The 15,073-nt window shown below is 43.5% G+C and overlaps 1 protein-coding gene across 7 annotated transcripts in view; it reads right to left on the bottom strand.

Annotated features, from left to right (window-relative positions):
* Positions 1-15,073, bottom strand: part of LRP1 (LDL receptor related protein 1) — a 448,332-nt gene that overhangs the window by 162,673 nt on the left and 270,586 nt on the right. For all 7 annotated transcript variants that reach the window (XM_061614615.1, XM_061614609.1, XM_061614610.1 and 4 more), the window contains 7 exons: positions 14,819-15,055; positions 14,110-14,290; positions 8,157-8,379; positions 7,109-7,298; positions 4,272-4,397; positions 3,286-3,426; positions 2,227-2,352 (listed from right to left, as the gene is read on the bottom strand). In XM_061614615.1, coding sequence (XP_061470599.1) covers positions 2,227-2,352; positions 3,286-3,426; positions 4,272-4,397; positions 7,109-7,298; positions 8,157-8,379; positions 14,110-14,290; positions 14,819-15,055 — 1,224 coding nt within the window. The remainder of the gene's footprint in view (positions 1-2,226; positions 2,353-3,285; positions 3,427-4,271; positions 4,398-7,108; positions 7,299-8,156; positions 8,380-14,109; positions 14,291-14,818; positions 15,056-15,073) is intronic.

The following is a 15,073-nucleotide window of genomic DNA, read 5'->3' as shown; positions in this document are numbered from 1 at the left end:
AATGAATATCTAAATGTATAACAATCCTAGCTAAAGTGATATCAAATAAGATCATTACAAGGGCATGATGCTGTACTATATTTTAATATTTCCCACTTTGGTTTGGTTTGTTTGTAAATAGCTGTACTAATATATAAATTTTAATATGACAAATACAACTGCTAATAGAAAATATGCCTGCCCCATGGCTTCATCCATGGGTCTCCAGTCCCCCCTCACCCCCCACCCCTGCGCAATCTACCTGGGAGGAATGGCATGACATCCCATCACTCCCAGTGACACTTGTAGCTCAGTTTACAATGAGTGCAGAAGGCACTACTGCATTTTTTTTATCCATCTGGAGTGGGGTGGGGGGGAGACTATTAATTTTAAAAGGCAGCTCTCAGACCACTATGTAACAGTGAGTACTGTCATGAAACCTGTTTGGCCTGAAAACATGGCTTTGCCATGGGGACTGTGGATAAACCCAGCATTTGCTGCTAAAATGCAGCCTTCTGGGTATCATCCTTCTGCTGAGAAGCAATCTGTTCTCACTAGGTGAGCCAGGAGCTCATCACTGAAAAAACCTGTGTTACCTAGTCTGAGACTGGTACTCAAGGTTGCCAGCCTCTCTGCTAGCTGTGGGAGCACACATCCAAGAAGGCGTGAAACCCACCAGGAATATTCCACCTTCCAGGAGCCTCCTGATTGGGCTATTAGACTCCCTTAGCTGTTGCTATGCCTTTCCCTATGAGAGTTGGGACTTTCTTTGTCTAGTTGCCCCTCATCTTGCTCTGACGTTACATCTTGGGTGGTATGTTCTGCTGTTCCTGGTCGGGTCAGGTATCTTTGCTATCCTAAGCTCTGTTGGCATGTTTCAGAGTTAGGAACAGTTAACTCGTTTGTTTTTGTCCTGTTGGTTAATTCTCAACTTTATTTATTTATTTATTTATTTATTGTACTTATATACCGCCCCATAGCCAAAGCTCTCTGGGCGGTTTACAGTAACTAAAAACATTAAAACAAATATACAAATTTAAAAACACATCTACTAAAAACAATTTAAAAGACAATTTAAAAATTTAAAACAATTTAAAACCCATGCTAAAATGCCTGGGAGAAGAGGAAAGTCTTGACCTGGCACCGAAAAAATAACAGTGTTAGCGCCAGGGACACCTCGTCAGCAAGATCATGTCATAATTTGGGGGCCACCACTGAGAAGGCCCTCTCCCTTGTTGCCATCCTCCGAGCTTCCCTCAGAGTAGGCACCCGGAAGAGGGCCTTTGATCTTGAGCGTAGTGTACGGGTGGGTTCATGTCAGGAGAGGCATTCCATCAGGTATTGTGGTCCCAAGTTGTGTAAGGCTTTATAGGTCAAAACCAGCACCTTGCATCGACCTCGGAAACATACAGGCAGCCAATGCAAACTTTGATTTTATTGGTGATTTATACATGTCTTATGGGTGTTATGGGTTTAAGGATTTTTATGCTGCTATTTTTATGCACTTTTATCTTTTAATAAAGCTACCTCATATTTACTCTGCTGTGTGTTCTTCCAGGTAAGCCTTGGGTACAAAGTCCAGCACTTTGGGCCTTTTGGTTAGTTACTACTGAATAGTCGTTTGGCTTGGAGCTCCAAGAAGCAGAGAGACTGGCCTTTAGTTCTTGCCTCCTTGGAATCCCAGGAACCCCTGGTTAAGGTATGGGTTTCCATGGCCTAAACTGGTGGACATAAGGGGTGGTGGCAGTGTGATCTACCTCACAGGGTTGTTTTTGGTTATTTTCTGGCTGTGGTAAGGTTGGCAACTGAGGGCGCCTTACAAGAGCTGTGGTTTCCAGGGGTCTGGAACCCAGTGATCTTGACAAGTACCTGTTTTCTATGTTTCTGGGTAAGAATTCCCAGCAGAATTCTGGTAAAAAATAAATAAATTGCAATTTAATGCAGGAACAGGACAAAACAGACTTTAAAAGGAACACAAGCGAAAGTGATTTGAAACAGAATTTGAGTGATTGTCCCTAGCAATTGCAGGGTCAAAACTCAGCTTGCAAAGATTTAGAATAATAAGAGCACACAGCAGAAAAGTAGAAGTATTCAATCACCTGCCATGACACTCTTTGGGCTCATCCTATTACATCCAACCAACAACCTCACAAAGTGTTTGTCAAGATAAAACGGGGAAGCACCCTGAGCTCCTTGGAGGAAGGATGGGATAGAAATATGATTCATGGATAAGGTAAGAGCTCTCACCTGAGCAGGTTGAATTTGACTCATCTTCATTATTCCCGCAATCGTTGTCCCCATCACAAAGCCAGCGGTTCGGGATGCAGCGGTTGTTCTCACACTTGAAACGGTCTGAAGGGCATGTGTGTTGATCTGGAGAATGGCAAAGGGAGGACTCTGTCTTACAACTTCAAAGTACAGGCCCATTCTTTCCCCTACATTCATTACAATACTCTGAAACTGGGTTAAAACAACCCTCCTCCCTTGGCAAAGTAATATACTTCAGATCAGAAATGGGAAGTTATTTCTTTAGTGAAAGCCAAGGCTTTCTGTGTTCTATGCCAAGATAACCAAATTCAGCAACCAAAGAGTATGTTACAAGATCTGAATAAATTTACTAATCCTCACTTAATATATCATGCTTCATAGAAAGTTGTTTTGTACCAGGTCATTTGTTTATCTCTGCTTCTCTCCGGAGTCTCAGGTACAGAAAAATGTTTCCTATTACCTTCTACCTGATTCTTGTAACTGGGGATGCCAGGGACTGAACCTAGGATCTTCCGCACGCAGAGCATGTGTTCTGTCATTGGGCTATGGACATGTAATCATTTCCAAACTTTCCTCTGCTACACTAAGAGATAGTGATTTGTTTGTTTTTAAATGAAGCCCTCAGGATGCTACATTTTAAACCAGACAGTAGATTCAACACCTGTATAGCAGCCTCTTGTATAAAACACACAGAGCCTTTGCAATGTCCAAAAGGAGGTGAGGACACACAACACTGACACAGACTAGTTCAGCCTCCCAACTCCCATCAGATTTGTCTGTTTCTGTAGACACAAAGCTAAATATGCAATCCAGAAGTGTCTCCCGCACTTCAACTCCAAAACCCCACCCTCACCTCCAGATTTCTCTGTCATCTGAAAATGCAGTCTGTATTCACCAACATTATGTGATCTGAGACAGGGCGCACCCAGTCTCTATGTGATAGGCACAAATGTGCCCACAGCATGTGTCTCATTTGCCCTACGGGAAGATGGAACTGGCCAAGGAGAGCCTCCTAGTGTTCCTCAAGCAAATACGTACGGCAGAGCTCAGGTGCTTCATCACTGTTATCCAGGCAGTCATTGTCACCATCACATTTCCAGCGCTCTTGTATACAGCGGCTGTTCTTGCAAGCAAATTCCCCAGGCTGGCACTGAGGAGGTGGGATGTAAGATGGGTTGGCTAGCCAGGGAAGAAAAAGAAGAGGGTTTGAGTGCGAGAGTTTAATGAGCAGCAGTTTCCATAGGAACAAGTGCAGGGTGTATTTTCCTAGAATATCTGCAGACTGGGCTTGATGAAGTTTCAGATGATTACAACTCCACTAAACATAACGAAGGTGCCACAGCCAGGGTCAAACTAAATGCGACTTTATTCACACAACTAATAACTGTGTTAGGTTTTTTTTAAGTAAATTGTAACTACAGGGGGCCCAATCCAGATCAAAATGGTGGCATGGGGTGGGGGGTGGGGAGGCTCTAATCTTTTGCTCCTGCTGCAGTCCCAATCCAGATTGAAGCTACCCACTCACCCACCCATAATGCACACACAACTGCCATTTGCATTGTAAGGGGAGTTCTGAGCAAAAGGCAGTTGCAGGGGACATCTCCATGTCAGAGAGTCATGCTAACTAACAACAAGAACAATTTCATGCAATCAGTAATTGTGTGAATAATGTCGCTTATGTCTATTTTGGTCCTGAAATACCTCAGTTTCACGGACAACTGCATAAAAAAACCTGCAACTCCACAGTGCAATCATCATCTATTACCTACTAGACAGTGTTTTTCTGCAGATAGCACCCAATACTTTAGAAGTGGAGAACTCAAGACACCTACAAGTGACCACTGCATGCTAGCTAGTCACTGGGAAGGAGTTAACCCAACACCAAACTGCGTGAAGTATCAAAATGGCTTTATATGCCACCTTCCAGGATGCAGAGCAGACAGTAACAATTTTAGGGAATGTTAAACCCTGGCAATCTCTGTCTATCACACTCGGTTCCTGCACATTGTTACATGGATTGCTACCTTGGCAGGTGACGGAATCTGGTCCCAAAATCTGGTCCTCTGCACAGGCACAGTGCCTGCCCTTGGGGATGGCCAGGCAAAGGCTACTGCAGCCTCCGTTGTTCACCCGGCAGCTGTTGGAGCCGACTGCAAAATGGAGAAGGAAAAGGAATGAGAGGAGCTGGGCTACAGTTCCACAGGTTAAGACTGCCTACGACATATACAGAAGGAGGAAAAACTGAGAAACACCAGGAAATGTTTCAGGGAGAGAGAAATAGAATGAATAATATTTGTTTTGGGAGTTCAGTCTTTAATTCTGTACTTTAATCACATTGCTCCTGGGACCTGTCTATCCTGGCACAACTCTGATTTCCCCTCTCCATCCCAAATATAACTACATTCACAGTTTTCGCACTGAAGACTTCTATCACACACAGATATCTGGAGATATTTTTGAAACCTCATACTCCAAGTGCTTTCTCTAAGTGCTTCTTCTTATATATATGGTAGTTTCTCTCTCTCTCTCTCTCTCTCTCTGTGTGTGTGTATATACACACACACACACACACACACACACACAGAAACTAACTTTTATATATACAGGGGGGGGGAGAGAGAGAGAGAGAGAGACTAACCTGAAATTGATGAATGCAAGAAGAAGCACTTAGAGAAAGCACTCGGAGTATGAGGTTTCAAAAGTATATACTTTTGAAACCTCATACTCCGAGTGCTTTCTCTAAGTGCTTCTTCTTGCATTCATATATTCATATATATATATATATATATATATACACACACATACACATACACACACTTTCTTCCTCCCCACTTCCTCTCACATTAACCCCTCTTTATGGTCCCTTTTGAAGATTCTCCAAGCTGCAAGGGAGCAGCTCATTCAGGAGCAGATCCCCATGCAGCTGGGGCCGTGTGTATGTCTCTCTCTCTCTATATGACTAGAATTTTGACATTTTTGGATTTGTTACTGAATTCTGTCAGAATCAGTAAATCCTGTATGTCTTCAGATCAGGTTTGACCAATGCTTGCGACTGTCAGCAACACCAGCTTTTTAAAAAAACAACCCACCAGCTAATTTGACATCCTTATTAAGGTAAACAGCTTTGCTCTTAAGTGCTGCAATTTCTCAATGAGGTGATAACAATCGCCATTAACATCTTTTGTCAGCACTGCAGTAACCTGAGGCAAGAGGCAGAAATGACAGGCAATGATCTGCCTAACTTAAATTTAAATAGAAAACCCAAGACACCAACCTAGAAAGATCACCAACAGCATTAGCAATTTCATTAGCTATTACAAGCGGACTGGAAATAGCAAAAAAAAAATGTGTGTGTGTGTGTGTGTGTGTTGCAGATCGTGACCACAACCCAGTTGCAAAAACCAGACCACAGAACAGAACCAAAGAGTGAATCCCATCCCTATAAATGGCCTAGCCACAGGGGCAGGGCCAATCACATGAGGATGCAGCCCCAGAAGGATGGTACGGATTCTATAGAAGAGACCCGCATGCTTGGCTCCAAGCACAAGGCTGGCTCTTTGAAACAAACACTCTTCCAGCCACATGGGATGCACTCACAGACAAGCGGTTCCCATGCACCTGGCGGAACAATTAAAAGGCAACTAAGTGACAACAGAACAGGAATGAAAGAGCATGAAGAGTTCATTAAACCAAGGAAAGCACCTTTTCCCTTGGCCTTTGGTACCTGAAAATATGGGAGAACAGCAGCAAATAAATAGGTGACCACAAAGGGGAAGTAATAAAAAGTAAACACCGCAGTCAGAGGTCTCCTTCAGCACAATTAAATCTGCATTAGTTTCCACATCTTTACACCCTTTACCACATTAACAAAGATAGGTAAAGAAGGGTGGAAAGAACATTTGTTCCCACCATAAACGTAAATGCAAAAAGTCTGATCTGTATTAGTGACTGTCAATACGGTGCCAGGGAGACGAGGTACAAGGTCTTGCATTTATATATCAGATCGACTCTTGGCAAGCAGGACTGTGTTGCAAGAAAGGCTTGCAGGTGACATCCACACAGCATGTGTGCTGCTCCACTTTCTCTGTGGCTAACCTACAGCATATTCATAGATCTAATATAGCAGGAGTACCTCTTGGATTCAGTTCACAAGGCGGGTTTTGTCTCTGATTCAGTAAAGACAGTGGCTGTCCTACAGATATCAGAAGCCCCTGAAGCTCTTGGAGGTCAATTTGCCCCCCTACTTCACACTCGGCGCATTAGATCATATCTACGTGATCTGACTAGTTTTATGCACTTATTACTGCAAGGACAGATGTCTATCCCAGAGCTTGGAAAAGTTGCTTTTTTTAAACTACAACTCCCATCAGCCCCAGCTAGCATGGCCACTGGATGGGCTGATGGAAGTTGTAGTTCAAAAAAGTAACTTTTCCAAGCTCTGGTCTATCCATGTGAAAAAGGGCCATGTGTCGGCTGGTATGAGACACCCGGTTCAAGGCACCTTCTCAAACTGCCCAGCAAACATCCATCCTTATTTGAACCTACCAGCACACCATTATGCTGACGGTTACTCAGACCAAAGATGTAACTACAAAGAAGGCTTTGTGCAATTGTGGAAGACTCTGCTGTGCAAAACTGTACTTAGGTTCTGCCTTAGCAGCACCTGGAAAAATCAGTGATCCTTTCTACACCACTCTGCTGGTCCCCAGGCTAAGATACCCTGCCTTACTTGGAGAGCAAATAAGAAATGAATTGACCACCTAAGATCCTGATTCCCAATAGCACCTTTCAAGTCTCCGCACAGTCTAATCTGACAGTAAGTTTGCCGTGGCTGAATCTCAAGAACTACCCTTGTGCCCACCTTGCTGCTGTTGAGCATCATACATGCGGATCTCAAAGATTGGTGGACGCTCATTGCGTAGAAGTGTAACGACTTTGGAGGTCTGGTCCAAGCGAAAGATGTTACCACTCCGGTACTCTGTCCAGAAAAGGAAGTTGTCATAGTGGCACAGCCCAAAGGCATGATTTAGTTCAGTACCATCATACACAATCTGCATGGGAAGGGAGAAAAAAAGACAAACAAAAGGGCCTTTCTAGATATTGCGACTCACATAGGGGGACCTGTGTAGCCATCAATTAACCACCCAGACATCCCTCCTCCAGTCCTTATAATTCAGCCACTCTAAGGGTCCCTTTTTAAAGCCAAAGATGTGGGATGGGCTGCAGCTCAGTGGCAGAGAATCTGCTTTGCATGCAGAAGGTCCCAGGGCAATCCCCGGCATCTCCAGGTAGGGCTGGGAGAGACCCCTGCCTGAAATCCTGGAGAGCCACTGCCAGTCATTGTAGACTGAGCTAGACGGAACAGTGGCCTAACTAAGTATAAGGCTGCTTCCTGTATTCCAATGATAAAAGCACTGATTTAAATATACTGTGCTTACATTGTGGGGAAATCCCTGTTCACCAGCATTCAAGCTGCAAACTTAAATAGCTGGTAAGCTTACGTTCTTATCTCTGCAAGGGCATGTTGCTTATGGGTGCGTTGCTGTGATTATGGCAGCTGCACTAGGGTTGCATGTACTTTATTGGATGGTGTCTATGACATTACAGGAAAGTGCATCGTAACTCCTCTCCCTCATCAATAAGCACCACTTTGAATGCCCCAACTATTTAAAATAGTGCTAAATCTGGATCTCCCCACCCCAAGCTCCCCTCCATCTACAGCCATATTTTCCTTTGGAGGCTGTACACTCAATCCTTAAAACACCACATCTAACAATTAAAATTATACATTATTCCTAACCCAACCCATGCAGCAGGGCAATCCCTACTGAACATGCACAGGCATGCATATTACTAGAAAGGCAGGAATATGTCCTATTGTGAGACACAGAGATTCAATTAACACTGACCTTGCGTTCTGTGCCATCCAGCATAACCACCTCAATCCGGTCATAAAATGCATCCACCCAATACAGCATCTTAGCCGGAATGTCCAGGCTCAGTCCATTGGGCCACAGGACAGTCTTGGAGGTTATAAAGACATTGCGATTGGAGCCATCCATCCAAGCTTTTTCTATCTTTCCCCTCTTGCTATCCTTTGGGTCTTCCTCCCAGTCAGTCCAGTACATCCACCTGAGAGTGAAAGAGTGGGTAGCTCATGTTTGATTCGTGTATTCATTATAGACAATCATTATTTTCTTGGATACAAGGCTCTGTACGAACTTGTTGGTGTTCTGGACAATAAAATATATTTTAGAGTGCCAGTTTATTTATTACTATTACATTTATGCCCCACCTTTCCTCTAAGGAGCTCAAGGTGGCGTATAAATATGGTGGTTCTTCTCCCAATTTCATCCTCACAACCTCGTGAAATAGGTTAGTGCTAAGAGACAATGATTGGCACAAGATCACCTAGCAACTTCAACCCTGGTCTCCTAAATACCAGTCTGACATTCTAACCATTATAATACACTATACCTATAAGGCCTCTTTCCAAAACAACCATTGTTTACTCCAACATTAGCTCTACCAGTAAAATATTTTATTTATATATTTATTATTTGACTTATACCCCGCCCTTCCTCCTAGCAGGAGCCCAGGGCAGCTCACATGTTCACTTCAGTGTATACAACTAACGCCATTCCGTTTTGCTTTGTCTCCAACGTGTAAGAGTAAATGGCAGCAAGCAAAGCAGCAATGAGCACATTCAACCTAGTCTGCTTGGAATCACCAAGCAGGATTTCATTATGAGCAAAAGTAAAAGGTAGACTGGTGTACAAAGCAATGTTCAGGGGACTGCAACAAAGCACAGCCAAACATAGACCAATCTATCAATTTCAGTTTCTCTTCATTTCTCATCTTTCCAATCTTAAATTCAGTTCTTCACATTTCTGCAGCAATCTGCGTTCGTTAAAAAAAATCCTCATGAAAGTTTGGCAGCTTTTTATTGCAAATTTCTCCTAATAAACACATTTTAATGCAGTTGTAATATACAAATTTTTGCAAGCAATTTCCCCTAAATTAATACACGTCTGTCCATTATTTTCACCAACAACGTGCATTTTATGCACATTTCCCCCCTAATCTAAGCATTTTTTGTACTTTGGCTACAGAACTGCAAAATTCAGAGAAGTGCAAATTTCAAAGGTTCATGTTTTAGTTCATGTATTGGTTGAGAAGTACAAATTAGGCAGTTTCTCAGCACAATGCAAACAACGTCAAATTTCTCAACCATTTCTACTTATAGTAAACTTGCTAACAACAACAACATCACCACCACACATACAGAAAAAAAACACAATTTGAGCTTTCACTTCAAACGAAAAGCAACAGTAGCGGTTTTGTTTGTTATAAAGGAGTAAGGCGTTGTAACAAAACGGAATATAAATATTATGCATCAAAAAAAAAGGAGAAAGAAATTATGTTTAAGTTCTGCTTCTTTTGTTTCCCCCTTTTTTCTTCTTTATTTTTATTTTCACTACATTCAACGTAAATTGTGTGTGTGTATAAATACATACACACACACACACACACACGTAATTGTGATTAACAAAACAGAGGTTTTTATTGTTCTACCAAAACGTTTTGGCTTCCGCTTGGGTGAAGTTCTGTTTGTTGCTTTCAAAACTGTCTATATGGGATGGGGGGGATAATATGATTATGACCCTACAGTGGGCTGCATCCCTATCCACAAAGTCTTTGTCTAAGTCTAGCTGCAAAAAAATCCAACAAACAGGGCTATATGTTTAAAGTTATGTATGTATTGGTGTTATTAGCAAATGTTTTAAAGTCTGTATCAGTGGCCTACTATTCTGGGGGGGGGGGAATAAGAAGACCCAGCAATTCGTCTACACATGTTCTGTAAGGAGAGCAAAGAATATATAATGAGGAAGCTCCTCAACAGGCCCTGAACCACATAGGTGAAATTTTGCCTGATAAGGTGCATTACTAAACCACCCTAACTGAACTGAACATTCCTTAGTTTGCAGTCAAGGAGAGATACTGTAAATGATTTTGTTTTATTTTTAAAAGACTAGACATCCGATAAATAACTTTATCTACTCTGCAAGTCTTTGAACATGCGATAACATCAATGGCACTCTTAACACGCACTGCTTTCCATCATCATCCTTGTGCTGTGAACATATTCAAGAGCGGCTTTTTAAACCTTACAGAGAATCTTCACACTCACACACTAAAATCCAAAATGGTTCAGCAACCTTTTACTTCTCAATGCTAGACCTGCTCACGGTAGGGACTTTGTTAGACGAGACTACCCTTGGAATGTTATCAGATGGGCAGCCAGACTTTGCCCAACTGGCACAGCAGAAGTGAGAGCCAAGAGGACAAACAATGAGGCTAAAGTTCAAGAAGGGGAATTCCCCGCTAGATGATGCTGAATGATGGGTGCAAGATAGCAAGGGCTTCTTGTCCCCCTTCCCTCCCTGTCTCAGGAACACATTCATTTCAAATACCTGTTAGGGATCTGCATGGCTTACTTCTTCACATTAACCAATCTGAGCATGGCTAATTCAATCCATGCCAGACACATTATTCTGTGCTGCCTGAAAAAGCATTGCATAAACAGATGAAGACATATGCAAACTTGACACGTCAGGTGGAACAGGGATCAGCTCTTCTGACTGGCATCACCAAAACCAAGACTTGGAAATTAAACATAACAAGGGGTTGTACTCAGCGTAGCACTAAGGAGATTGTTCCATCAGTGCTAGCATTTCTTCTTACCCAATGGAATGATCTCCCCTCTCTTTCCCCTGCATGCTGCTGCTCTGGAGGTTCTCCTGACCCTCCGGAGCAGATTTGGGGCAGGCTCAGGGGAAGTAAGTCGTGTTGCGCTAACGGAAAGCCTTGTGCTGGCTTCTGCTGGCACATTAGCTGAATATGGCCCAAGTTCCTTGAACACTGTCTGGAGGTGGGGGGAGGGAGAAGATGAGGAGAGGATGAGATGGAGAACTATCATAGCATGGGATGGGAACAAGGAGGAAACAGTTCATCCATGGGGATAAAGTTTACTCCCTTCTCTTTGCCTTCCCCACCTATTGAGCATCTACTCAGGGACAGTTTTGTGAGTGAGTGCGTGCGTGCGTGCGTGCACATTGCAATTTCACTCCTTGCTGGCTCTCCCTGAGCAACTCCTAAGAGCAGGATGTGCCTTCTAATCCCCCAGGAACTGGCAGCCCCAGAGATGCCAGTGTGAAAACAGAAGGGACTCTTGAGCTGAAGTCCTTGGAGAGTCAATGCAGCAGGAAATGAACCAAAACAATTCCCTCCTGCTGAGTGAAATTTCACCAGCCTGTATCACATATAAGAGTCTCAGTGAATTGCATGAACATGAGTGACACTATTTGGAAGGTAGGACCATAGCTCCAGAGAAATCAAAGTCCAGCATAACTCAGTCAGAAATAGATCACTACTATCTGGATCAACTTTATGCCAGGCACTAAAAAAGTTGCAATCAATGGGCAAAGAAAGGTTTATGATCAGGGTTACATGTATGTATACCCCACTTCCCCAAAAAGAAGTTTAAAATTTTGCACCTAAAAAAATAATAAATTCTGCAATCTGTATCAACTATGCACATAAAGAAAATGTGCAACTTGAATGACTGTTGTTTTAAATTATTCTTTCAGGATATATTTTAAAATGTTGTAACCTGCCCGGGGACCTCAGAGTGAAGGGTGGGTAATAATCATAATTATTCATTCTCTTCCATTAGTCATTCACAGGGAGATTTTAACCTGGATCTCCCAGGTCCTAGTCTTACCACTACACCATACCAGCTCTCTATTAGTATCTAGCAGAAGGGGATTTACTAACAGACCAGGCAGAGGGATCGTATATCACCTATGTTAACAACATCACTGGGTCCTGGTCTGTTTCTGAGCTCATTTCAAAGTGGTGGTGCTTATCTTTAAAGTCCTACATGGCTAGGGGCCTGGGTACTGCTTGGTCAATCTTTACCTGTACCAATCTGCAAAATCACTGAGATTTTATTCCAAAATTCTCCTCTGGTACCTCTGTTCTCTGTGGTAAGGTGGCCAACAGGGAAAGCATTTTTCAATTGCAAATGTTCTCTCTCAGGACCCTTGATGCCATTCTGGCACTAGATAAGGAACTCCCCCCCCCGATTAATTTTTTTAACCTTTTAAGCACCTGCGGTAACTATGGTTTTTATCTTCTGTGTTCTTTGTTTTATTGTAGTTTGCCATTTATCTGATAGCTGTTTTTAATTCTGATGTGAGCCACTCCCAAGGGCACAGCTGGGCTGAAGGTGTGGGACACAAGTTTATTGTGTGAGTGAGTGAGTGAGTGAGTGAGTGAGTGAGTGAGTGAGTGAGTGAGCCCTGCTCCCTGGGATCTGGAAATTTCTGCCTCCTTAGAATTTGTTACGCATGAGCCACCTGTTGCCGAGCCTGTCTTTGCAACCGGAAAGGCCACAAGCCTAGTCTTTCAAAATCACAGTAGCGATGTTCAAGATCTCAAATAATGTTGTGGTCCCAGGATTGGACCCTGATGATGCAGAGTATGGGGAAGTCTGTGGGCAGGAGCCATCCTCATTGAGAGCACCAGAAATACCCGCCTTACCAGAGACTCCCTGAGATAGGAGTATGAGGTACCTGCACTATTGGCATCTGCTTCACCTGAGAAGGATGCTCTGCCCCCTTCCTTTGACTCCAATAAGGGCTCCTTTGCAGTGCAGGAGGGTACTCCGCCACTGCCACCTACTGCCTGGAGAGGGCATCCTGGGAGAGGGCGTCCTGACATGGGTGTTTCCCTAAGCTTCACAGGGAAAGAGAACTCCATCCATATAGGGATGCCATTTGTGGCAGAAGCCTTGCATCATACATAATGTGAAGATTCCACCCACAGATGCTCAGCAGAAGGTAGCCAGAAATAATCTGCCAGGACTGTGTCTCAGAAAGGGCTCAGACATCAACCTAAAGAGCCTGCACCAAAAGCTGTAACCACTAAGGGGCAAACTATACATTAAATGCTGAGAGGTTGAGAGTGACATCTGCAATTGATCTCTGGGCCTTTTTTTTTATGCAGCTGCCAGGATGGGTGCTGCTAGGTTTATTGGGGAAGTGGTGTGTGTGTCAGGGGTGGGGAATTAAACTCTTTCTACCCCTGTCACTTTTCCAAATCTGAATCCTCCTTCCCTCTTTGCATGATATTTTCTCTGTGGGGGAAATAAATAAATAAATACGGGCACGAAAGAGGTTTCTGAAATCTTCTCCCTGCCCCCAACACACACATACAGAGCAACTGCAGTTTCACAGGGGAGACTCAGAGCAAGATAATAGTGTAGGAAAAAAGTTTAAATGTCCCCTGCCCCAGTGCCACTCCTCTGTAGCTCTGCACAACTACATTTTCTTAAAAACACCCACATGCACACACGCTCACACCAGGAGATCAGTCTCAAATCTCCTGACATAATGTGTGATTTGGTCCTAAATCACTCTCCTGCCTTCTGCCCTATCGTTCTTCCCATCATTACATACTGCAATGCAGTTTTATGTACTGGAATAATTCAGAGGTCATCCAAACTCATACTGTCACAAAGTACAAATTACGAAAGTTATAGTGACGTAAAATTTCCCAAGGACAGAGCTCTACAGAAGAAAGATGGGATTTTTTTAAAAATGTAATAAACGCATAAGTAAATAGAAAGACTAACACAGTATAAACAGTTGGAAGTATAAAACAATTGAAGCTTGAAAAAATGATGCTTTGCATGTTCACTTTTTGATTTGTATCCCTGTAGATACACTCCCGCCCCCATTCAACAGCAGCCAAAAGCAGACTCCTTGGTCCTCACTGGATTGGTACAGTGACACCCACCCATTCAAGGGGTCCACCACAATGGCTCGAGGGTGAGTCATCTTCCCTTCGATCAGCGTCTTCCTGGTCTGGGCAGCCTTCTCCAGCCGAGCAACGCTGATGGTCTTCTTGGGCCCATCATCAGTCCAATAGAGATTGTTCCCCATCCAGTCCACGGCAATGCCTTCCACGTTGTGAATGCCTAGAAGGAGTTAAATCAACAAACATGCTCAGCAAGACAAAGCCAGGCAGATAGGGAAGCATCAGACACTGAGGGCTGAAGTGAAAGTGACCATATGAATGGTGCCATGCGCTGTGTGAAGTGATTTCTACTGAAACAGACAAGGCACGAGGCATGATGGATACACATGTGAGGACCACACTGCCTACTCTGCAAAAGATGCAGAGAGTGAGATATTCGAGCAGCGGAGCAGAGCATTCAGGTTTGTACCACAGGCAACATAAAGAAATTCAACATGCATGAAAATAGTAAAATCTGTGCAGTGTACCTTTCATATATCCTACCAGCTGAACTACAATATGAACAAAAATTATGTGCAAAAATCCAAATTCTACCCTATGTAATAAGTGGGGACTTGAACCCTCCTTTCTCTGTTCCAAGCTGCAGGCACCAAACCCTTCCCTCTACTCCAAGCCTCTTCTTGGAAACCACACCAGCACCTAACACACTGATGCCAGCTACTGGCTGGACAGAAGGTTGGTCACATACCATCTTTCAGGATTGTTTCCCTGTCCGTTCCATCAATCTTCTGTCGCCCAATCAGGTAGCTAGTGGTATCAGCAAAGTAAATGAAGCCAGTCTCTGCATGGAAATCCAGGGCCCTGGGATTCATCAGGTTTTCAATGGGGATCATGTGCTCATCAGGGACTTTGGCCCCCATGTCCATCCCACGAATGATGCCTGGCCGACCTTTGCCATAAACAAGAAACAGCTCGTGCTCTGGCTCTGGAAAACAACAAGGAC

Source organism: Rhineura floridana, chromosome 3, assembly GCF_030035675.1.
Source record: "Rhineura floridana isolate rRhiFlo1 chromosome 3, rRhiFlo1.hap2, whole genome shotgun sequence".
NCBI classification, from domain to species: Eukaryota; Metazoa; Chordata; class Lepidosauria; order Squamata; family Rhineuridae; genus Rhineura; species Rhineura floridana.
This window is presented reverse-complemented; position numbering and strand designations above follow the sequence as displayed.